The 25,219-nt window shown below is 41.1% G+C and overlaps 3 protein-coding genes across 4 annotated transcripts in view; all 3 read left to right on the forward strand.

Annotated features, from left to right (window-relative positions):
• ADCY7 (adenylate cyclase 7) overlaps window positions 1-25,219 on the forward strand; it is a 271,483-nt gene that overhangs the window by 143,744 nt on the left and 102,520 nt on the right. The gene's annotated exons all lie outside the window — the stretch shown is intronic.
• Window positions 751-5,716, forward strand: CNEP1R1 (CTD nuclear envelope phosphatase 1 regulatory subunit 1). Its single transcript, XM_065733263.1, has 6 exons — window positions 751-828; window positions 2,473-2,544; window positions 4,371-4,444; window positions 4,781-4,890; window positions 5,004-5,058; window positions 5,282-5,716. The coding sequence occupies exons 1-6, from the start codon at window positions 804-806 to the stop codon at window positions 5,321-5,323; spliced, it is 378 nt and encodes a 125-aa protein (XP_065589335.1). The 5' UTR covers window positions 751-803; the 3' UTR covers window positions 5,324-5,716.
• HEATR3 (HEAT repeat containing 3) lies at window positions 6,824-24,850 on the forward strand. 2 transcript variants are annotated; one of them, XM_065733236.1, is made up of 15 exons: window positions 6,824-6,943; window positions 7,889-8,061; window positions 8,181-8,268; window positions 9,311-9,423; window positions 11,048-11,157; window positions 11,894-12,034; window positions 12,865-13,148; window positions 13,846-13,936; window positions 16,130-16,287; window positions 17,370-17,452; window positions 17,698-17,834; window positions 21,045-21,133; window positions 21,830-21,973; window positions 22,069-22,245; window positions 23,158-24,850. In XM_065733236.1, the coding sequence occupies exons 1-15, from the start codon at window positions 6,824-6,826 to the stop codon at window positions 23,275-23,277; spliced, it is 2,028 nt and encodes a 675-aa protein (XP_065589308.1). In that variant the 3' UTR covers window positions 23,278-24,850. The 2 variants fall into 2 exon arrangements, with proteins under 2 accessions (XP_065589308.1, XP_065589309.1); XM_065733237.1 differs by lacking the exons at window positions 6,824-6,943; window positions 7,889-8,061 and having other exon boundaries at window positions 8,234-8,268; window positions 9,316-9,423.

Below are 25,219 nucleotides of genomic sequence, written 5' to 3' on the forward strand. Positions count from 1 at the left end.
TAATTTGTGTTTTATAAACAGAAGCACAGTTTACCAAACATAGCTTGCTTTTAACCAAATCAAGCTGGTTTTATATAACGACCAACGACCAAAAAAAAAAAAGTTTATATACGACTCTTGGACAGCAGCAAAACATAGGTGAGCTGTGAGGCGAGTGAGGGCGGCTGGGCACGGCGGGCCTGCAAGGCAGCAGGCGGGCGGTAGGCGGCACCCGAGCGGCACAGACCGAGCGGTCTCGGGGCTTCAAAGGGGACGCTTACAACCTACCAGAAAAACAAAAATAGCGCCGTGAGTGCTACGTACCGCCCCGAAAGCACAGCGGGCCGCCGCTGTCCCCGCATAGCGGTGCGATGCGGCCCCGCGCCCGTAGGTGGGGCCGGAACTGCGCGGCGGACGTTCTGCTGCCGCGCCTCATCCAGAGGCTCTTTTCACATTTTTATTCCTCAAGAGCAGGGCCTCGGGTTTTACGCCCGTACCCAAAAGAAGAGAGGCGATAAGCCAAGCCATAGCCCAGCCGCCGCTTACGGGCGCGCGTCACACCGAGCCCGACAGCCACCACACACCACATCGCCACTGACCCACGCACGGCCAAACCACGCCCCCTTTCCTCCCCGGTGACCAATGAGAGCCGCGCTTGCTGAGGAGGGCGTGGCAAGTGTGCTGCTGCCCAATAAGGTGCGGCGTTGTTCTGGGGGCGTGGCTGAGCGCGGGGCGGGGTGGGCCTGGTCTGCCGGTTTTAGCGGGGTGAGGTGGGAGCTGGGCCGGGCTGGTGCTGCTTGTCTTCCGCCCTGTGCCCGCCCGCTATGAACTCACTGGAGCAGGCGGAGGGTGAGTACAGCAGCACTGATCCTCGAGGCTCTGCCCTGGGCGTAGGGTGGGCTGCAGCCCTTCCCCAGCCGTCCTTGACGCTGCCGGGTTTAACGGGTCCCGTAGATAGGCCCTGCCCGGGCGGCTCGGGGTCGCGTTGTGCTCGCTGAAAGCCGTGTGCGCTGCCGGGCCTTCGCTTCACTGCCTCGCTGAAAATCAGGGCTGTGTATCAGGTGAGCGGCAGCAGTGGGTGCCAATAAATGGCCGTTGGGCGGTGCGGCCCTGTTCGGGGGCTGCTCTTACAGGGTGGGCCCCCAAAATAAACAAAGCTGTAGCGTTAAGTGTCTGTTTTCTGAAATCTCGGTGGCTTTCTGTTATTCTAGTTTTGTCTGTGTAACACAGGTATTTTGTTGGGAGCAGAGGTGTCGCCCGCTTGCCCCTGTGCCTATAGGATGCCCTTTCTCTAAGCTCTTGCTGACAGCACGCTTGGAGCAGGTTTCCTGCGATGTCCTCCGTGCTGCAGTGCCTGGTGCACAGCTTAGTGCTGCTCAGGGAGCCCCGGCCATTAGCTGTAATTGCTAGACTGGCTGTAGCTGTTGGCATCAATTAGCACAGTTAGCTGTTCTGTGGCTGCAGACAGGGCACTTTCATCTAATGCCATGAACTCTCTGCACACTTCTTGGGAGTAAGCTTAAACTAAAAAAAGTGTGTTAGTAGCAATTATTATAATATCTTTTCTTTTTTCCTTATTATCTAATTGCTTTATGATAGTTTAAATAACTTAGCAATAGCTGCAAGTTGAAGGGAAGGATTTTCAGAGTGATGTTAACTGAAACACTTCAGCTGAAATTCTATGTTTCTTCTAAAGTTTAACTTTGAGTAGAATTCTAAGCTTGACTGAATGCTGTCAAACACTGACCTTGTTGAACAGAGGATTGCATCTAATACAGGCTTGGGGTGAAACAGCTCCTTGACAAGTGGTGGTTGGTGAGGGCTTTACACAGATTAGGAGTTTGAACAGAAGAGCTGTTCATCTTTTAACAGTAATTTAAATAAAAAGATCTTGAGCCAACAGTGGCAATAAGGAGAGGAATCTATTTAGAGGGGGAAAAAAATTGTAGTGAGATTACTGAACTAGTGTTTGGTGCTCATGTATGTATATATTTGTATCTCTCTGCATGACATATGGCATTAAGTTTCCTACAAAATGAAATCATCAAATCTATGCTGCAACAAGTAGTCATTGAATAGCTGGCAAATAGCCAACCTCTGTTATTTTTTTCCCACTGATATATCAATAAGGCTTATTGATATAATTAATCTCTAAAATGTGTTATCAGTTTGTGTGTGAAGGGGCTGTTTAAGCTATTCTAAATCTAGCTATTTTTTAAGCTGTCTAAAATACTTCCAGTTCTTAATCATTTTTGTTTTCTGTAAGCAGAAGTATTTCTTGTGTTTAGTATAGCGTCATCGTTGCTCTTCTACAGTTGACTGGAGTTATTCTGATTTTGCTTCTACTTAATCTACGTGATGAGTTCATCTGTTTTCTTCTGTTTAAGAAAGTGGTGTGTGCTGGAGAAAAAGGCAAATTCCTCCTATCTTTTATATCACAGTATGACTAAGCAGGTGAAGATCTAATTTTGCTTACAACATTATCTTTCTCAGATCTCAAAGCTTTTGAAAGAAGGCTAACTGAATATATTGCGTGTTTGCAACCAGCTACAGGACGTTGGAGAAGTAAGTTTGCTGTTCCATGGGATAAATAGGATTCTCTTATATGCTTTTTAGATTTACCGGTATGAATCTTTGATTTGTGCTTGCTCAGGCAACCATCTCTACTGTATGATCTTTTTACAGTTTCTGTGTTGTGTATGCACTCTCACGCTCTGCAACAGGGCAGTAGTGTGCTCACCTCGAGTTACAGTGTAACGCCTGCTTGGTTATTGTTGAGAAAAGCCATGTCCTGGCTCCCATTGAGCATTCCCACCACTGTTGAACACAAATTTGACAAAATGTATCAATGGAAGGGATGAGTTTGTGTCTTACGTGCAGAATGTCTTGGATAGTTGTCCAAGTATATACTTTTTTAAAAACCAACACTCTAGCCAGATTTCAAGATAGAATGAGCTCAAGGCTGAATTATTCTGCGAAGAGTTGGGATATTAATGTGTTGTAGGTTTTTTCTGTTTTGTTTTTGTTTGTTGCTGGGTTCCTTTTTGTTGTTATGCTTTTTTGTTTGTTTTCTGAAAGCTCTTACTGCCCAGCCGGACACACCGGTTTCTGGAATCAAACAAGGCTAGGTTAGATAGTCCTTAAAAGTGAAGGTGAAGAAATTATAGGAATGGGTCCTGAAGCAGATTGAAGAGCAGAATAGATACTCATCTGTTCTAACAGAAAAGTTTGAAATGGGAGAGGAGGGAAGCAGAACATTCCCTAGATGTGCTGCCAATTTTTGGTCAGTAGTCCATAGTGGAAATAGACTGCTTTTTGCTTTGAAGATTCTAAAGTTTCCATACCCAAACAGTTTTATTAGTTTCATAATTCATATGAGTGTCTTTTTACTGTATGCTGAGGGTATTTATCTCTATGTTATCTCTATGCTATGTTTTTTCTCCTTTTAACCTGCAAAAGAAGTACTCATACAGAAAAGAAGTTTATGCTTTAGGCAGATCTTTTCCAAATTTCTTTTAAAAAATGAACTTGTTACTGTTTTCATGTTTTGTTTTAACTTTTTATCATCAGTAAGGAATGTCCAACTCTAGGTTATGTTTTTGTGTTGTTTTTTGTTCTTTGTTTATCATGGTAAAAGAGCTTTATGAATGTGCAATGGAACACAAGCTTTCTCTACTCTGTCCTTGTTCTGTTTTTTTCATCACCTACTGTTCTCCAGCCCTTTATAGTCTCTCAAAATCAAACTAGTGTCTCATGTTGATATAGTTTCTGCCTAGCATTTTTCATTTACAGTACGTTGATCATTCTTCTGAAGCCATTCTGGTTTTGTTTTGTTTTTTGGCTCCTATGTAAGTTTTTTTTCCTTTGTCTACTTTCCTTGCTAAATGTGTTGGTTAAGATTGGAGGGGAGTACAGTATGACTTAACTGTGCCACTGAAACTACTGGTGCCAATTCTTCAGGCTTTGTTTTAGAGGAGCTAGCAGGATAGAAGCTTTAATTCTCATCTGCCATTTAATGGTGCTACATTTCTGTTCACAATGCATAAGCTGAAATACCATCCTGAATATTTGGTACAACTCTCAATTCTGGTATTCTAACAGTTTTGCTAGCTGTGTTGTTTTAGGAAGTGTTGTTTCTTCAGAGCATTAGGACGCTTTTACTTGAAATAAAATTAGGTTTTTGTACCCATGTAGGAAACTTGTACAGAATCTCTGCTGTTAAAAACAGTAGAAGTTTATATATTTTCATTTCTACCTTCCAAGGAGAGGTTTTTTTCTCCCTTAGATATGGGTGAAGAAATAACTGCATAAGAACCACTGTTGGGGAAAAAAAATACTGCTTTGATAGGAGTAAAATATGATACTCACATTCTTGTTCTTTCTTTTATCAGTGATTCTGATAGTGGTATCAGTCTGCACAGCAACTGGTGCTTGGAACTGGTTAATAGACCCAGAGACACAAAAGGTAAAGGTCATGCTAGCCCTGAATGCCATCTGCCTCATAGCCTGGTGTTATAGCTATGTGCTGTGGTATCCTGAAAGTCACAAGGCTGAAGGCTGTTCTCCCAGGCGTCTCGGAGATCACTTCTAGTGCTCAGGCTGTCTGGACTGGACTAGTTATGTGCTATGTCTTCAGATCATGCCTATCAAAATACTGCCACTTAAATGTGTATCTAAAGAACTGTCCACAAGTATGTAGAAATGACTAAGAGCAGTATTTTTATTATTCAGTGAACTAGACAGCAGCTTTCTGTCTGTGTGTAGCAAGTGTATGGTAAAACTAATCAGATTTATTTCCTAGGTGTCATTTTTCACATCACTTTGGAATCACCCATTTTTCACAATTAGCTGTATTACTCTAATAGGCTTGTTCTTTGCTGGAATACATAAAAGAGTGGTGGCACCATCAATGTATCCTTTGATCATGTTTTTTCAAGTTAAGTACTTTAGTCATTAGCTAGTGCATTAGCATATGTTACTATTGTGTCTTCAGTTAGCTGCTTTCCTTGACACAGTCCACACAGCATAGCAGCTCGATGTCGAACTGTTTTGGCAGAATATAATATGTCCTGTGATGATGTAAGTGTTAGTAGTTCATTCTCTACATCTCTTTTAAGATTGTCTTCTTCTAAGCAGCACTTGTACACACCTTATCAAATTGTGTGGATACGTGTAAAATTGGAATATAGGATATTTAGTTGTTTCATTGTTATTTTAAACTTAGCCTATAAAATTGAGCTTGAAGTGCATTGTTAGACTCAGCTTTCAAGGTCTAAACTTTTTCATTTTTTTTGTCTTGCAGACTGGAAAATTAATTTTGAAACCTAGGCCTCATGTTCAATAAGGGCTGTCTTCCTTCAGTTTTTTCCACTGCCATGGAAACCAAAAATGACCTTTTGTTTTTTGTTTAAGGTAGTATGACAGCAAAAAAAACCCACCACCAAACAGGACTGGTTGTCACTGCCTAGTAATGAAAGTCTTACACAGTTGACAGTGAAAGTGTGCAATATTACTTTCTTGACTATTTATCCAAATTCTTTGTTATCATATCAGTGCTTTTGCTACTTCTGATTACCTATTTTTCAGTATTAATGTCACTTTTTTACTTCAGCTAGAAGAGAACATACAGGCAAAGTATGGAAATTGGTTATGAAGTTGAACTTGAAAACCAAACCTCATTTGTGTTGTATTTGTAAGCTATTGTAAATAGCAGATTAACACCGATGTTCAGGAGAAAAAAAAATTGCTATCTGAATTTAGTTGTCTCATGAGCAGTATTGAAAAGAACACACACCATTCCCGGGATGTTTTATGAGCACACTTACTCATTACAGCTGTCCTCATCTGGTCGCTGTTTCTGGAACTGGTTAAGAGGCTTGCAGAGACTGTGCTGGGGAGAACTGGTCTTAATATTTAAGAACTTTGCAACTATCTTGAGGATCACATTTGTCAAGTTGTGTGTATATGTGTATAATGCACCAGCCACTTTCCTTGTGGTCACCTGTAGCTCATTCATCTGATTCACAGCACTGCTATTTTAAGAAGACTTTAATCTTTGAAAAATTGTCTTAAATACGCTTGCATCTTCCTGATTGTAAGACTGTACTGTATCTTGATTCACAAGGCCACGCGAAGTGACATTTAGGTTGTGATTAGTCTGAATATGAAACTAGTATTGCAAATGTGTAACTTCAGATTTATTGAAGAAAAACAGTGCCACAGTACGGTAAGGATGCATTATTTCAAGTGTTAAAAGTGGGGCGTGGATGTTACCTGCATACCTGCATAACTGACTTTTTGGATAGCTCAGCTGGCAAAGAGTTTTAAGAGCTGAAGTTGTTTAAGGTGCCTTTTAACTTCTCAAGCTCTCAGTTGGTTAAAACTGCACAGCTGTTGCAGCTTCTTTTTCTGGGGGTGGGCTGGCTTGAGGCAGCCCATGGCCAGACTGACCATTGGGCATCGACATTGATCCTCTGCGATCCTTCCAGCAATTCTACCGCCCGTCCATCGTTTTTAACCGTTGTATATTTTGTAGGTAAATGTGTATAAAATAAATGCTTTGTATAAACAGACGTTATCTTCTTTATACCGCGCAAGCGCAGGTCTCGAGAGAGCGCGGAGCGGCACAAGTTAGGAGCGCCGTCAGTAAGTGGGTGCAGGGTGCGCCGCTCGGCGCGGTGCTTTCTGTCAGCACGCAGCCCGCTCCAGGCCGCGCGTCGGGCGCCTCCGGGGCCGTAGGGCCGCGCTGCGGCGCCGCTCCCGCTCGGAGGCGGCTCCCGGGGCCGCGCTGCGCCTGCGCCGCGTCCTCACACGTGGGTGCGCCGGCGCCGAGCGGCGCGGAGCCATGGGCAAGAGCCGCGCGCGGCGCTTTCGGAGGGCCCCGTTCTCCCCGAGCGGCCCGGAGCCGCGCCGCGAGGAGGAGGGCGGCCTCGAGGAGGAACCGGCGGCGGAGCTGCTGCAGAAGGTGCGGGCGGGAGCGGGGGGCGGGCCCGGTCTGGAGGGGCCACGGAGGCCGCGCTGGGGCGTGCGGGGTTGGGGGGCGGTGGGAAGGAGGGAGGCGAGAGCCCGGCGCCCCTCAGTGCCCGGGGCGGAGCCGCCCTCCGTCGCCGCCCGCTCCCGGCTCTGCCCCGCACGCGGCCCGGCTGGGCGGTCCGGCCTGGGCTCGGCTTCTACCTGCGTGCCCGGCTGGCGTGCTGCGAGCGCCGAGACGCGGGGCTGGGGTCAGCAGCTCGTCCACAGCTCATCATCGGTTCTGGATTTAAGCGTTGCAGGTGGAAAACGCAGTTGGGACCTTCTTGTGTGGGTTACGTTAGTATTGGAAGTAAAAGCCTACTTTCTTTTTGGTAAGCATCTCCCTGTTGTTCACTTCACCCAAGTGAACAAAGTGCTGCTTCATTATTTTCTGGGCAGTACGTGGATACACCCATGCCAGGGTGAGAGAGTTGAGAGATCCCATCGGTTTTGATGAAGGAATGAACTGCTTTTCCATGCTGCTGTTCAGTAGCTGTTGATACTGTTACATTTCAACTGTCCCTGTGACCCCTTGCATCAGCTCTGTCATTCATCAGCTTTTTTTCATTGTGTCATCTTTTCTTACAGCCACCATACTTGTCAGCATTTCCCCCCAGTTCTGCAACTGTTTTTTAACAGCAGCAGGTCAGAGGTCCCACCAGTGCCAGCTGGCATCAGGTCCATGTCTGAACTGCTGCCCTCTCATTGCATACCTGGAACAGGGTTTGTCTGCTCATAGGGATGACCTCATAACCCAGGTAGACTTATACAATTGTTCAGGAGCTGAAGGCTCTTGATTCAACTCAGAAGCAGTGATCTGCTGTCAAAAGGCCACTGGGTCCCTCCACGCGATGCGGGTCAGCAGTGTGCCCCCTCTCCTGACTCTGTGTCTCTGCAGCTGCAGCACCCCAGCGCTGAGGTGAGGGAGTACGCCTGTGCCAGCATCTCACGGCTGCTGCAGCAGCAGCACGTCATCCCGGCCTTCCTGCAGAGGGACGTCGTCCGCTGCCTGGGCCCCATGCTGCTGGACCACAGCTTGGCTGTGCGTGAGACGGCGGCAGGTGCCCTCCGGTAAGCAGCTGTCAGTGTTCAGCCCTACAGTGAGGGACTCCTGGTGTGGTCAAAAAATATTATTGTTAAACATTTCTAGAAATTCTCCTATCTGATCCAAATTCATTTTTTTTTCCCAGAAATCTGAGTGCTTGTGGAGGATTTGAAGTCTGCGATGACATGGTGACACAAGACATCATGACACCCCTTGTGGCACTTCTCAAAGAGGTGTGTTTATTCTTAGTCTGCTTTTAAACTGATCTAGCCCTCTACACATCTTCTTTTCCAAAGTAGCTCCGTTTTTTTTTTAGCATTTTCAATATAAGATATTTGCAAGAAGTTTTTAAAAGGTTGTTTTGGCAGATCTAGTTGCCTCTCCCTATCTTTAGGAGTGTTAACTGCTGTATGTTTTGAGTATCACCCACACAGTACAGAATATTTTGCTTTTTCATCATTAGGATTTTTTTTAAAGCTATACTACTACAACTCTTGATATGCATAAATCTAAAACACTGCAGAATATGTGCTTCCTGAGCTGGTAACATGGGGCTGTGGTGAGGTATGTTGTCTGGGATGTTTTTTGCTTAAGCAGGCTGGAGATTTGGGGTCAGGAGTGACTTTAAGACCAGTCTGTTCTGCCTGTCATAATTCAGATACAGAATTTATGTTGCAAATCCTTATTGTAGTGAGATTTCTTGGTGAACAGTTTTGTCTTAATGAAAGCTTCTATTAGAGTTGAGTAGGAACTGCTTTTGTAAAACAGTGTGTACTGAGCACTGTTCTTTGGTCCAGGTTTGGAAACTGCATTGGGTTCTATCAGCTGCTGACTTTCTGTGAGCAACCTTGAGCTTTTCTGTATGTTTTCTGTCTATTTTAAATGCAAATACTAGTACTACTGTAAAGCACAACAAGATATGCAGCTAAATAAGTCTTTGTGATTAGAACTACTCAAAATTGCATACAAGCTCTGTTAGGGTGAAGTGGCTTTTCAGGTTCTAAAATTGCTAAATATTTCTTTATGAAAAAAAAGAAGTGTTTCTGAAGTCAGAATACAGAGCTAGTACTGTAGGAGTCTGTTTCTACAGGAGAAAACAAATCAATCATTCAATCCTGCTGTGACCCAGTTTTCACAGAGAACAGAAAACTAGTCAGGTTTTCTGATATTAAACTCTTGATGAGAGATTTCTCAATTCCCTCTGCTTTGAACGTTCTAAGTCTTGGCTTTTCTCTTGGCTCGCTTTCCAACTCCATTTCTCTTCTTTGGTTGTAGTGCAGCAATGGACTAGATGCTAACCAGCTCTCCCCGAAGAAACGCAGAGAGATGAACAAAAATTACATTGAAGATATAGCCAACGAGGCTATCAACTTACTGTGGAATGTGTGGTGAGTTCTCCATTAACACTGGCCTCTTAGAAGAGGTAAATTAAATTGCTTCTGAAAGAGCACAGTGGCTGAAGCAGCTGTCCCTGCACGAGCAGCATGTATTCAGCTGCCCACCTGACTTCTGCCTGTAGCTCCTGCATGTGACTTGCTTAGTTGTGCGGTGGGTCCGCATCTGAAATACAAAAGTGATTCATGGTGGAAGATCAACTTGTAAGTGAAGGATTTGAAAAATATGTGATGGTGGTGATTAGTTCCTTTCCATCCATCATCTGAAGTTGGGATGCTGTTTTCTGAGTGCGTTCTGTCATAGACTCCTGGAAGACACTTGTACAGGTTGGGTTTTGTTGGGTGGTGCTGCATGCAGCCTTGTTGGTCCCTGCTGTAAAATAGGGATGAATGTTTGAGCTTTTCTTCATTTTTTTTTACTGCTTACTCTCTCTGCAGGTTTTCCCAAAAGTTAGTATTAAATGTTTGGACAAACTGCCCTGTAGTGTCTGAAGCACTGATTAGATCTGAATAATTATGTAAGAAAAGAATGAGTAGCTCAGTTAGTAATAGGTACTGGAACCACTAAGTAAATGGAGAGTAGATGTATATTTAAATGGTACAAAACTCTTCTAAAAGTTCTCCTTGAATTTTGTTTTCTCTTCATTTTGTAACAGCTGCACGTTTCTGGTCCATGCAGAATTTTGTTTTGTACAATGCAGTATTGCAGAGGAGTTCCTAGTGTGTCTGATTGGCTGCTGACTTGAAGCCTTATTTCAAAACTGTTTTTTTAAGGGTTTGAAATCTGGAGCAGTGCAGGAACTGCTTGCTCAGCACCTTGCATGGAGTATGTGGCCGATTTTTTTATGACTGCCTTTGTAGACACAAGTGCTTTGGAAGAGGAACTGCAGTCATTAAGTGTGCTCTGAATTCCTTCCTTGTGCTTTGAACCCTGTGGCTCTGACCGTGAACTGTTGGCATCATTGCTAAATTTGGTGCTGGTCAAATTGGGACTGGCTTTGGTGCCAAGACATAGTATTTTCAAAAGTGGATTTCTGAAGAGCACTGTAGGTAGTTTAGGTCCTGTGCCTTTTTTAGTTAGAGTTTGTATTGTATTAATATTTTAGTTGAAAAATTGAAGTAGCTTTGAAAACTTGAAGAGATATAAATTCCAGAGTTGATAACAGAAATAAACATCACATTTTGTGTTGGTTTGGTATATATTTCTGGATGTCAGGCAGTGAGAGGAGAGGCCACAGCCCAGGCTCTGTTGGGATGTAAGGGTGAAGTCATCCACGTGGGCTGGCTGCTGGCCCGTGTCTGTGTGCTGCCTGCTGTGCCCAGGCTGGCTCTACTTGCAGGAGGTTGCACTTGGCCCAATAAATTCCTGAATAATGTGTGCAAGAAAGCTGGCACAGTACAACTTTCCTCAGGGGTATCTGGGATATCCCAACCCCTTTTTCTATGTTTTGTAGGATTGGCCATAACTGTGATTAGCTCTTTAGCTAATACATCATTCTTAAGTAGGTCTTAAAACTATAAATGTGAGAAATACCAAGTATATGTTACTTAATATTTTTTTCTCCCCTGGGAAAAGTGTTATATTGTTTTTTTTATTTATATTTTTTTAATGCATTAGTGAATGCAACAGTACAGCAGTATCCATATTCAATAAAGAAGGGTGTCTGGAGGCTGTGCTGCATTACGTGAAGAAATTTTCCACAAATGTGGATCTGGCTATTTCAGTAGGTAAGTGATAAAAAGAGGGGATGGGATCTAAAGATTTGTTTTTCTTCTTTACTGTCTGAATGTAACACTGTTGTCAGACCCACTGCATAATGCACCCATGTTAGTGTTACTTAAACTGTACACCGAATATAAGACTTCGAATTCCTTTCTGAACAATCCAGTGTTCAGAAATCCAAAAGGGGAATGGAGCCTTGGTGATTATATGGGAGGAAAAGGTCTGTGGAAAGAAACTGCTTAAGGGAGGATGTCTTTCTTTTTGAGTTTTTTGTTTTGTTTTTTTAATAGATCAAAGTATATGGTCCATCTGAAAAACAAAATGAAAAAATCAAGTGGCTTCTATCACTGTGAACACGTTTTTATTAGTAGTATAGCAATGATGGTCTTATAATGGTCTTGTATAGTCTTGCTGGTGTATGTACTTGCAGCATTTTTTTGGTGCTTTCCCTAGTCAGTAGGCAGTGCAGAAATTGAATTTCATGTTGCTGAAATTGATAGAAGTCCCATGTCTGACACAGCACTGTCCTCGCTGCCCTGCATGTTTGCTGAAGTATGTCTGTTAATCTTAACCACAAATTGTGAAGGATGGTGTCATAATGCTACAATATGATGCTGCATCTCCTATTTTTCCCCTGCTTTTAGTTATTCCAGCTTTCAGGAGTACAGTGCTTTCTTTCTAGGGGACTGAAATCTACTATTGGACTTGTTAATTAATTATTGTTTTTTTCCTTTGCTGCAGCAAACTGCTTACAGGCAGTGACAGAAGATAATCCAGATCTCCTTTCTTCATTCAGTGCCTCTGTGCAGCAAGTCTTGGAAACAGTGATGTTGTGTCCAGAGAGCACAATGAAGCACATCCTTTTGAAAACACTCATAGCAGGTAGAGTGTCTGGGGAATTCCTTCTGTTGTGTTGGGTGGCACAACAGGTAAAGGAGGGAGGGCTGAAAAGCCAGGAGGCTTCTTCTTCTCATCTTCACATCCAGTTGTGGTGCTGTCCTGACATTAGCTGTTAGCAGTGCTTCTATAGTTGGTTCATAAAGTGATTTCTTCCTCTTAAGATTGTGTTTTGCAGCGTTCTGAAGAGAAACGTAGGTCCAAATGTCTGTAGATAGTTTAAGAATTGTCTCAAATGCTTGATTCTGCATTTGCTACCGTGGTCATCCACTTTAAATGTTCATTTGGTTTTCATAAGTCAAATGAATCAGTAATAAATAGTACAAGGATTGTTTTGGTCTTACCAGGTGCACCTGGTAAGACTTTACCTGATTTTCCTGTCTTTACCTGATTTTCTGCCTCCTGCTCTCCTCTCCACCTCATGTGCTCAACCATGGTGATTTTTAGTACTAGAGTGCAATAAATGAGTTTAATTTTGAGAATCCTTGGAAAATTATTATCCTGTGGATTTAATTTTTTTTCCTAAAGAAAAAAAGTGTCAACATGACTCCTTGTAAATACTGTGTTTATTCTTACATACTGGAGTTTCCCTGAGCTTGAGATGTGAATATCAGGCAGTTATTACATATCAGTGTATGAGATGCTAAAAAGAAAAAAATGCAGATCTGTGGAGAAAAGGCTTGCAGGCACATACAGAAATATAAGCCATTAGTATTGAACTCATGGAGGCCATGTCTTCACAAAATATACAGCTTTTATGGAACTGGGATTTGATATTTTAATGCATTTTTATGTTTCAACTATTTAACGTATAGGCACCATTTGGAATATCAAGGAAACCATTCCACCAGGCAGCCTGGGAAACATGGTTAATGCAATCCTGAAGATTTTCTCAGAATCATTAGCAGTAGATGCTGGTGAAACAATTATTCATATGAACGAAGCTGAAAAAAACAGATTAAAACCTTCTGCAGAGGCAGAAACTGAGGAAAACATGATTGATGGTACAGACAACTGTGCTGTAAGTGAAGATGATGGCATGGAAGAAATATCTAAAGGAAAAATCAGCAGAGAACATGACATTTCAGACCTCCTTCCAGTAAGTGTGGCTGGTTGACTCTGGGAGCTTTCTGCATTTGACTGGCTGTTGTTCAGTGTTTTCCAGAGTAACTAACTGCTACAGTCACTAATCTTCATTCCCAAAGGGCTTCTCTGTTTTAGCTAAGACTTCAAAGCCGAGCATGGAGAATTTCAGCACACGTTGGTCAGATGTGCTCAAGTTGAGCAACACACAAGGAAAGAACATTTCCATTTTGTTGGCTGGTGGGAAGTGTAGGCATATCTGACTATTTTACTTCTAGCTAGTGCAGGAAGTCCTGAGCATCGTACAAGGTGAGCGTGGTGTTTGATGGCTGTAAGTGTTAAGTTGTGAGTGGAGATTGTAGAGAGATAATACTGCCTTCACTGTTCTATGCGTGAAAAATAAAATAGAAATAAATATTTCTGTGAGGACTATAGGTAACATCTTAGTAATCTTTTCTGTTATGACTTCAGCTCAGATGGTGTTTTTAAAAGTAAAATTTGATCCCTAGTAGAGATGGTCATCTGAAATATCTGTCAGAGTGATGATAGACAGACAGACAGATAGATAGACAGATCTTAGTGTTTTCTCAAAGCTTTGGTGGGAGGTGAGAAGAGGAATGGCTTGGTTGTATTTTTCACTGACAGTCTGGATGCTTTAAATTGCACTGAAATGTTGTTTTCCAAAATTAAATTCTGCACTTTTTTTCCTTTAGTCTGATAAATGGGAACTGAAAGAAGTGACAGCCTTACTGATGGCTCAGCAGACTGCTCTGGAAATCATTGTTAATATGTGCTGCAGTGAAGGTTTGTAGAAATCTCTCTGTCCATTGCAAGTGGTGCTGTGGCTTTTGTTTCTGGGATAAGTCATGTTAAGTTTGCCATTTGGTGATCTTAGCCTTTATGGTAAATCTGCATTCATTTCTGTGCTCTCATCTGATTGAGAATCACAACAATTAATAAGTATTTTTCTCATTTAAATAACTTCTACTGCTTATATATTTTCGCATGTTACTACAAATACTGCGTGATTTAAAGGGAAAGGCCTTGAGTGCTTGTGCTGAAGATATGTTTCCAAAAACAGTCTTGCAACAAATCATTTTTTCAGTTGGAGTGCAGTCTGAGTGTTATCTGATACAGTATTGAGTTGAATCCTGGTGCACGAGTGGGGTTTCTATGTTTTTAAGCAGAGAAGTTATCTAGTTTTGATGGGATTACTACATCTTACATTTAGATACTAGTGTTGCAAGAGAAGTAGAGATGGCTTTTGCATGATACTCTAGCAGGAATACAGGTGTGGGCTGTTGAGAGTTTTGCCTTGATGAGCTTTTTTATTTGTTTTTTAAGAAAAATGCTGGAGAGGGAGTAGGAAAAAGATGCAGGACATCTTTTTTGAACTCTGATAATCAGTGTTGATGGCTTTTCTCCAGATCCTCAAGGAAACAAATGATTCACAAGTTCTGCTTAAAAACAAAAATTAAAAAAAACCTGAGCATTTTAGTTACTAACACAATTTGTGAAGCTGATGCATAAATAATTGTATAGGAGATAACTTCGTAGGTAAATCTTTTCAGGTTCTCATAAAATCCACAGTAATATCCAGGTATTCCCACTGGTGATCTTTTTTCTCTTATAGCACAGGGAAGTTCTGCAACTAATATATGAAGCTTCTTTCATAACTGTGTTTCTCATCTAATGAGCTGTAATTCATAAGCTCTCCCATTTAATTGGAAAATCTCTTGTGGATAAGCTGCATATTCTACCATTCGCTCAGTGTAATGTAAGGTTGATTGTGTTGTATTTCACTGCAGTACTTTACCCGTTCATGAGCAGACAGAACTGTAGTCAGTAGAAATTAAGAGGAATCCAGAGGCAGCTGTTGATTTAATTTTCAAGTTATTTGATGACTAAATTAGCTTTTCCCATTATGCCGAGTTCATGAAAACACTCAGTTTGCCACACAACTAAGGGAAATAACCAGGCTGTTTTTTTGTTGTTTTTCTTTTTACTGATTGCTGGCTGGCATTTGGGAGAAGAAACAGTACTCTCATCCTTAGCAGGCATGGAGGAAGATCAGGAGTCAGCATTGTTGTCCTATTTGTAGTTCATAGGTTGCCAGCCCTAGTTGGGATAAGATTGCCATTGGAAATGCTCCTGTATTTCCAAGAACATTACAAGAAACCTGATCTTAGTTGTAGGCTGATCCAGTTTCTGCTCTCCGAGCTGTAATACTGCTGCTGTTGTCTTTGTTGCTGAATTGTGAGGTTAGATAGTACAGTGATCATTTCATTTTCCGAGTTTCTTTCTTTCTTTGCTTTAAGATGCTGCTTCTGAAAAAGAAAAATTAAGCTTCTATCTGCAAGAAGCTTACTGAAAGGGAGGTGTCACCTTTATTTGCATGTTTGTTCTTGCAGAAGGGCAGGGACTTGGTTGGTAGAACATAAAAGATGACATGTTTTCTCACACAGAAGATACTAATACCAGTGCATTATAGGGGTAGAATTAATTGGGTGATGTGATCAAGTGGTCACAGCCCATGTCTCTCTCTGATTTCAGTGTTGTTAGATAAAACAGTTGCCTTAAACTGACTACAGGTATTAAACTGGTTATATGAATGTGTTTGCATGCTTGCTCAAAAAGCAACTTGGTAAAAATTTTAAAGATTGGTTAACATCTTAGTAAATGTTTAGTGTTTTTCAAGAAATGCTTCTTTTATGCCTTATCTGCTATCTTTATGTAAGGCATAGTTAATGCCAGAGAAAGAGGTGTCTGTGTTTGGACAGTCTTTCATACAAATACATGTTCCACAAGTGAATATAAAATAAGTAATTTTTTAATGAGACAGTTTAAACAAAAGTGGTACTACATTTATAGCTGTGACTTAATGGTTCTTGGGTTATGTGGATTTCACTAGGGCACTGGAACATAAGAAACCAAGAGCTGGAGCCAGCAATAATTCAGTAACGGGGTCGCATCTACAAATCTGTCTTCTGTTTTCAGATCCCTCTGATGATGAGTGGGAAGAGCTCTCCAGCAGTGATGAAAGTGACCTGTTTATGGAAAACTCATACAGTGAGGGCAGTGGGCTGCTGATGTCACCCCTGTGCCTTTCTGCTGAGGTTCACTCGGCGTTTCTGAACAACCTCATTCCAAAGAAGGTATTTTCTTTTGTTTCCAGCATGTGCTACAGTCTCTCATTGTGCCTGATTTATATTCCAGGGTAGGAAAGCAAATCACTCCAGTCCATCTGGAGAAGGTTAATGTTATTGAAAGACAGTTTAGCTTTTTTTGTTGTTGTTTTGATTTTTGTTTTCTCGTAGAGGTGTAGCAACATCTCATGGATTGTCTTTACCTAAATAGTGTAAATTGGAATAGAAGATTCTTATGTTTCAGAAACGTTGTGCTTTTTTGTTTCTTGATTGGGTTTTGGACGTTTTGTTTTGTTATTATTAATTCTTTTTTTTAATTTTTATTCTTTTACATACAAAGGTTATTTCTTGATTTCGTTGTGAAAGAGATGACCTGCGAAAAAGAAAGGGAACCTTGATTAAAAGCTTGACTGCCAAATATCCGTGTTAGCTGGAGGAACTGGAAGTAACCTGTGTGCATGACAGTAGTCAGCACTGAAAAAACGCACGTTCCTCTTCTACCCTATTTAATGCATACTATCTTAAGTGCAATATTTGACACTGACAAGAATTAAATTGTTCTTGTTCCAGAATTGTTTTGGTCGTTCGTATATGGGGTTGTAAAGATAAAATTCCCGGTCTGAACCCAATTATCAGGGTGATTCAGCATTCACTTGAGATGGAAACACTTAGGGATTTTTGTACTCCATAGTGGGCTGTCTAAGCTTCATGTTAAGGTCTTTTAGATTTGCAGGTATCTGAAAAGTCTGTGGCAGAGTCTGTGAGAAGAAAGATTTAAAAAAATATAAAAAAGAAAAAGAATAGTAGAGATCTAGAAAATCCCCTGATGTACAGTACAGTTAGATACTTAAGAAATGCTGTACTAAACCTGTGTTTGATTGCTCCATTTTTGAGTGATTGAGGAAGATTCTGACATTTTTAGCATGTGAGACTTTTAAACTAAGAAAAGCTTTGAGGATAGTCAAGTATGAAGTGCACTCACTTGAGGTATCTGTTTGACATTAAGCTAAAAAATCAGACTTCCCATCCCCATGCTTTAGAAAAGAAAAACAGAAGCTTTATTGCTAAACCTTTCTTTTTCCCCTCCCCAGATTCTTGAAAAAACTGCTTTTCCGAACAGTGTTGCTCTAGACATCTGTATGCAAAATCCGTCTTGGAAACCGTTAATTAAAAAGTAGGAATTTCAACATCTATCTTTCTATTTTTCATATGTACTCAGTTGTTTTAGATCTCTTAGAAGGATCGTTTATCTTTGGGTTACTTTTATGATCTGGAAAATGATCATTTTCAATGAAGAGATGCAAATCTTTGGGTAAACGTCACACCAGATCTCAGCCTTATTTAATTCAAGATCCTCCTCTGTATTTCTGCGTATATTTACAAAGATCTGCTTAGTGCATTTTTTTGTTTTCATTTCAGATTGAACACTGTGCAGTGTAGAGCTTTAACATGTCTTCATAGCATTTTGTTGGTGTCAGATGTGGATTGCCTTGGAGGAGCCTCAGCGCTTCAGTCACTTGCACAGCATCTCTCACAGCTGATCTTTTCTAAAACAGGTGAGGTGTTCAGAGGCCATACTGGCCCATCATATAGGTCCAAGGTAGCTACTACACATGTTAGGTTTTATTGCCATTTTATTAATAATTGTATTCTATTAATCTTTTAAAATAAGGATACTGAGTGTCAGAAACGTGCTGACAGAACAGTGTATAATTGGTATAATGTGTTAACTCAAATTGAATCTTGAGCAATTACACTTCTAATGCAAGGCTGTATTACATCTGTGTGTGCAAGAGAAAGGTCACAAAGTAAGCAGATGAATCCCGCCTTGCTGTGCCACCAGAACTGTTTGCTTGAATATATTTGTGATAATAGCAGTTTTTTATCAATCAGCCAGGTCATGGAGAAGATGGGACTTTTTCCCTTTAAATGTGGAAACAGTCATGTGAGGGAAAAAGAAAGTGTACCCAGGACAGTGTTTCACATCATTTTTCATTTTATGAAATTATGGCAGAAGTGGCTGTTGCAAAGATCTCCAGAATGCACGTGCATATTGCAGTAGGAAGGATGGCAGCCTTCTTGTCTTTGGGATGTGCATAATGCATGTGATTGCACAGCTTTATTGAAAACATTTTTGTAATAAGAAAATGTGCAAAGTTTTAACAACTGCGTGTGATAACTACTTCATGCTATGGTGGTGGTTGAGTTTGAATGGAGAATTCAATAAACTGGATAATTTTTCCAAAAATGATACTGGTTTAGAATATCAAATATATCTTGGTGAACACTATAATGTATCCACTGTAGTTCCTCCAAGACACATTACTTCATAGGGGTACTGTGATGTTTTCCAGAAGATCTGCTAGTATCCAGATTGGATGGCCTAGTGCAGGTACACAGCACTTAGCATTTCCAGCTACCTCTTGCCATCTCTTAGATCTGATCAGAGTCATTCCAATAATACTGCTGGACCGTTTATTGTATGTTCTCTGTTGCTAATAGCAGAGAAGCTGAACTAAGACTTTAAAAAACAGCTGGGTCCAACTTAGTGATCTGGTTCCCTGTTAAGCTGCTTCATTCAAACTGTTCTGCTTATGTGTTTTTGTTTTATGGTCAGTGGTATGGCTCAACAGTAAATCAGAGTTATTCTTAGAGACTGGAAAAGCCTGCCAAATCTCAAAACTGATAGAAAATGTATTTCCTAAGATGGATCCGTTGAAGTCTACCATATGCATACCTTTGTCATTTCTTGTCTTTTGAAAGCTGGAGAGGTTTGGTTTTCTTCCCTTCCTTCAGGCGCCTTCATTTGTAACCACAAATATGGTGTGTGCAGTCCTTATTTGTTGTGTAGCATTTTGCTGCATTGCTGGTGGAGGATGCATCTGCCTGCAAAACACACTTTTTAAAGAAATGTCATATTAAAATATTTTTACATGTCATAATAAAAGCATGTGCTGTGACTGTAGTGCTTGAAAAAACCAAAATGCAGGAAATGAAAGTGAATGTGAAGACATAAGTAAGATTTTGTATTATCCTTTGCAATTGTTGGGGCATTCTTAGGTGAAACTGGAGAAATGACAAGCTGAAGTCTGAGGGTTTTCGATTTTAAACTAATCTACATTTAAATGTTTTTTTAGTAATTAAATGCTGTGGAATGGAAACTGTTAGAGCTGGTAAGATACCAAGTGTTTAGAAGGAATTCTGTGGCTTGCAGGTTGAAAAAAGACATAAAGATCTAGTTGCTTAGGTGGGAAAGGTGAGAATATGTATTACATTTGCAAGAGTTTCTGCATCTGGAATAGTCCAGAAAATTGGAACACCTTAAAGAAAAAAACAAAAAGCTTTGAAGAATGCAGAATGTGCACTGAAAGTGATGGCTCCTACAGATGAATTTGCAGTTAAACAGGAATAATAATGCACTGTTTGAATTATATGTTTCTGGAAGGTTGCTAAACCACTGGAAGACATGCTCTTTACGTGAGTTGGAAAGAGCCCAATGTTCTGAGTGTCTAAAAAAGCCTATTTAGAAGAAAGGAGTTAAAGAACTCAGTCAGCTTCTGCAATTTTCTCAGTTCCTGTAGTATGGCCACGTGTGACACACGGTTTTCAAGCTTCTGTTCTGACTGTGTTAGAACAGTCAATGAGTGCCTTAACCAGGATGTGCCTGAAACACACCTTTGGTCTCTCAGTAAGTCTGTGATGACACCAGGCTGTGTGGTGCAGTTGACCTGCTCGAGGGATGGGATGCCATCAGAGAGAGACATGGAGGGGCTCAAGCAGTGGGCCCAGGTGAACCTTGTGAGGTTCAACAAATCCGAGTGCAAGGTCTTGCACCTGCATCATGGCAACCCCTGCTGTCAGTACAAGCTAGAGAGAGAGCATAAGGGTGGAGCATAGCCCTCCAGAAAAGGACTTGGTTGGGTGTCAAGCTGGACAAGCAGTGTTCCCTCACAGGCCAGAAAGCCAATCGTATCCTGGGCTACATCAAAAAGTGTGACCAGCAGGGCAAGAGAGGTGATTGTGCCACTGTGCTCTGCACAAGTGAAACCTCACCTGGAGTACTGCATCCAGATTTGGAGTCCTCAGTACAGGAGAGATGTGGACCTGTTGGATTGCAACCAGAGGAAAACCACAAAAATGGTCCAAGGGATGGAACACCTCCCTGTGAAATCAGACTGAGAGGAGAGAAGGGAGACCTGGTAGCGGCCTTTCAGTATCTAAAGAGTGGCTATAGGAAAGAAGGGGACTGACTCCGTAGCAAGGGTCTGTTGTGAAGGGGTAAGGGGAAATGGTTTCAAACTAAAAGGAGAAATTTAGATTGGATGTAAGAAAAATGTTTTTACAAGAAGGGTAGTTAAATGCTGGCACAGGTTGCCCAGGAAATGCTGAATGCTCTATCCCTGGAGTGAGACTCAGGGTTGGGCTGAATGGGGCTCTGAGCGCCTGATGGTGCTGTAGGTGTCCCTGTTCATTGCAAGGGAGTTGGACTAGATGGCTTCTAAGAGCCCTTCCAACACAAAGGATTTTATGAAAATAAGTGCTGTAAGGAACAGTGATCAAACTTCAAGATAGAATTTGTACTGAATTTAAAAAATCACTATGGTTACAACCTACAAAGATCAGTCACAGAAAATCTATCTTTTCCTGTTTGTGGTAGTGGTAGTACCTGAAGGAAAAAGTTAAGGATGAAGGAATTTGTGTTTCTTTGTTTCTTGTATCCTTATCTTCCTGTTTAACTTTTGGCTTTGGGTCCAACTCTTTAACAGAACTCCCTGAAGACATGGAATTCCTGGAAGCCATAACCAGTGCTTTGAGGGCTCTCTTACAAACAATGGCATCAAAGAATGTGTCTCAGGTAAGAGGTAACAAGCTCAAATGCTCTGGTAGATTCACAGACCTTTCAGGAATACTTTGCTGTATAAACAGGTGAAATGTGTTTAAAAATTAAAATAGCAATAAAAACCTTGGGTGAGATGGATATAATGACAAGTACGTTGTCTGCTAACTTACCACACTGGCATATGGATTCTTTATTTCCTGGTGTCACCCAGTGGAAGCTGGTCTTTCTAGAATGTTTGTTGGACTTGAATTCAGTGTCCAGCATTGGGCATGAGCTAAATATAGAAATGAATCCTAGTGATTTGTTATACAAGATGTAATACTAGGTGGGCTGCTGGTCCTTTCTGGCTTTAAACTGAAATATGAGCTTCTATAAGTTGTAATGAGCTGGATAGCTAATGAGCTAGGTAGATTTGTGAAAATCCCTTTTGGTGCAGAACTTTTTTCCTTCAGCTTCTCAAAGCTTTAGTTAAGTTCTGGAAGAAACACCTCATTAATTTGAAAGGGAAAGTTTAACTGTTCTCTTATTGATTACACTTCCAAGAATCAGTGTATTTTCATAATACAGGAATTTCTGTTTTTCTGTTACAGATTTGCATGAGTGCTCTGTAGAAGCACATTTCTTAAATTTCATACTCAGAAGTTTCTCAGGAAATGTTAATACATATTCGTTTTTTTTTTCCTCCTTTCTTTCTTCTCCCTTGCTGAGCAGTGTATGACTCCTGAGCAGCTCTTGGCTCTATGTGAAGCAAGTATTCACAGCAGCAATGCCAACGTGAGAGTGAACGTAGTGAGCATCCTTGGAATTTCTGGCAGCGTCTTGGCCAAAGTACAAGATACAGCTGAAACACTAAAGGTGAAAAAGCCAACTTTGTGTGGCAAGCCTGAAACTTTTGATACTTTTAAAAATTTTCTTGTGCCCTGTTTGAAAAATCAATTTTTCTTTCTTAGATGATTGGAAAATTTCTTCTTGAGGTTGCTATGAAGGAATCTTCTCTTGTGGTAGCAGGGGAAGCCTTGGATGCCCTTTTTGATGTATTTGCAGATGGTAAAGAAGCAGAAAAAGCAGCAGTACAGATGAAGTTGCTTCCAGCACTGAAGGAATTTCAGCCGGTGTTCAAAATGAGGGTAGGCATCAGATGCAGCCAGCTCGGCATCTCAGCACACAGTGTGGGTTCAGCTTTGTGATTTAGGCTGCTAGGAGAGATAATTAAGCAGGAATGTATGACTTCGTAAGATTATGGGGAAAAAATGAAAGCAAATAATTACATACCTAATACTTTGCTTTAGAGAAAACCAAATGCACTCACCTTGCAGTTTACAGAGACATTAAAGTAACAGCACAGCACTACGTTGCAGCATCTCTGCTACACTGTCAGCAGTATTGATGTCCAAATGATTATTTTTCCTGAAGCTCTTGTAAAAATAATCCTTCAGATGTCTCTGGAGAACAGCTAATTTGTTGGGAAAGAAAAGTCCCCTCTGAATTTATATTCACATCTTCTGGTTTTACTTGGAGTAGTTGCATGTGAATTTTTGTTCAGTTGTTTGTTAATTATCCTGTATCTCCAAGAACTGTACTGCCAAAACTGTAAGCTATAATTGTAAGAGCAGCTTTGACTTAAACAGAGAATGGCCTTCAGTGCATTATTTCTTAGCTGGATGAAGTCTGAGGAGTGACTTCCATAGTCTTCCCACTAAGCACTTACAGATGTTTGACAGTGCTACAGTTGTTTGGTCAGTTAGGTGTGTAAGATCTTAAATTTGAAAAGCTACAGTTAGCAAGTGTATGTTTCAGATTTAGGAGTGAAATAGGTTGCCAGGAGTAGACTAGTTTTAAGCAGAAATGTATTGCAGTAAAGTGACTTGCAGAAATATTTGCTAGTGGTGAACATGCACACATGGACGTGTTGATGTTGTCAAAAGGCATGGGTAGCATGGCTTGCTAGGGAGCCTCTAAACATTATCAGCTTCTGGGAATCTAACAGGAAAAAACTTTTTCCATTAGTGAAAGTATGTTTTTTTTTTTTTGTTTTCCAGATACGAAAAGAAGGCAAAGGACAGTATAGTACAGATCAGCTTTGTGTTCTTGACAACGTGAAGATGAATTTGAGAAGGTTCATTGCTTATCAGGAGACACTGGGCAAAAACGCCACTTGAAACATCGAGGAACTTTAAGGTTTCTGTATCGAAAAATCTTTTCCAAAAATGTAACCACGTTGAACTTCTGAAATGTATTGAGAAAAGCAGTTTTGCTTTCATGGTAATATTAGGTTTTTTAATGTTCAGTATTTTATACTTCTGGGTTGATGCAATGTGGAAATCACATCAGCATACAGATGCATAGCATACTTTGTGTTTAAGTGTTAGCAGTGATGGTGATGTGCTCTTGCAGTCCTGAGATCAGCAAGTAGCACCACTGTCATTGTTAGAAGCTCTCATGTATCCTGGCAGAAAACTACAATTGCATGACAAAGTAATTCAATGAATATTCTCGGTTATGTGCCAGATCAAGGCAGGGAGGCTCAAGATATTTTGAGGGAATTAAGCAGTGACGTGATGTAGATATTTGCTGTTTGCCCTTACCTCTTGGTAGCATTGCACACTTATGGCAAGCTTCCCAAGACAAGCGTGTAATAAGTGCGTGGATTACTGTTGGCACTTGTACCTGTTACTTCTTGAGGTTGATCACAGAGGAAACAGATTAATTTATGACAAATTCTGTATTATGGCTTTTTACTCTCGAAATCAGTCTTGAGAGGATGCCTGTTCAGCACAGCTCCGTCTTTGTTATTTGATTGCTAATTCCGAAAATCAAGTTTCCCAGTTTACATTCTTCCTTGTAATTCTGCATCTGGATGAATTTGAATTCAGGGAGGTAATAAACCTAATAAAATATTTTTATACAGAAGTATTACCTAGAGTAATTTTATATTTACTGATAATCTTTTAAAATATTTTTGATAGAGATTTTTAAGCTATAAAATGCTAAAACTATTTTCAAAAAAATTCACTGATTCATGAAGGTTTTATGTGCACTCTCACGTATCAAAAGAGTTGGTTTTGTTTCTGTCTACAGGATACCCTCAGACACTTCTTTTTCTATCTTACTTTTTTAGAGAAGTATTCTGTTCTGACAATTTTTGAGAAGGGACATTTTCTTCCCCCTCTACTCTTAGCATAGGTATCTAGATTTTGACAAAATTTTCCCCATGGTGTTAATTATGGAACTACAAAGACAAAATTTGTTCAGCTTGTTAGATTTCTTTCTGTGAGACTGGAAAGCAGGCTCTGGAGCTGAATGGATAACTTGAAAATTGATTTTACAGAATTCTGGCACGCAATATTTGGCAAAGTGCAAGTGAGAGGGAGTGAGAAATGAGTTTTAAGCTGCTGCACTGCCTGAAAGTCCTGTTGTTGCTATTCCTTTTCAGAAGTTTGATTAAATGTGTGATGAGATGCCTGCTAATGAAACAAGTGAGGGTGTGTGCACAACTCCGGAGTATCTAGGGCAGTTGGCCTGGCCTTCAGAAGTCCAGGAGAAGTCTTGAGGAAGTGGAGCTGTTGGACGAGTTATCCTGGGGGTTGGCAGGGCTGGAATGCAGCAGCTGGGTGGATTAGGGGTTAAGGCTGCTCAGTGTGAATTTTAATCCCAGTGTTAATAATATGTGCTGTATGCTGAGGATAGTATAATTTTAGCCTGATAAAAGGCTTTAATACTAGTTTGAAGCATTACAAAAGAAAAAACTTCCTTGCTTTCATTTTGAGATTGCTCCATTGAATTGCTGAGTGATCGGGAATGAAAGGCTCTCTGGGGATCCCCAAGTCCATCCCCCTGCTCAAAGCAGGGCTTTGCCTGGGATCTAATAGGTCACACTGGGCTTTGAGCACTTGCAGAGGTGGAAATCTCACAGCTGTGGAGGAGACTTTTCCCTTGCTTGACTGCCCTTGCTGAGAGCACTCCCCTAGCTTTGCCTCCTACCTGATAGGAACTTCCCATGCTTTGCTGCAGAGCAGACCTCTTGTCCTTTGGATGCCACCAAGAAGTGTTTGGCTCCATCTTCCCTTACAATCCCCATTTGGCAGCTGAAAATAGCAATTG

The sequence above is a fragment of the Cyrtonyx montezumae genome, unplaced genomic scaffold (assembly GCF_038088225.1).
Source record: "Cyrtonyx montezumae isolate F1298 unplaced genomic scaffold, pur_monq_1.0 scaffold_17, whole genome shotgun sequence".
Taxonomy (NCBI): Eukaryota; Metazoa; Chordata; class Aves; order Galliformes; family Odontophoridae; genus Cyrtonyx; species Cyrtonyx montezumae.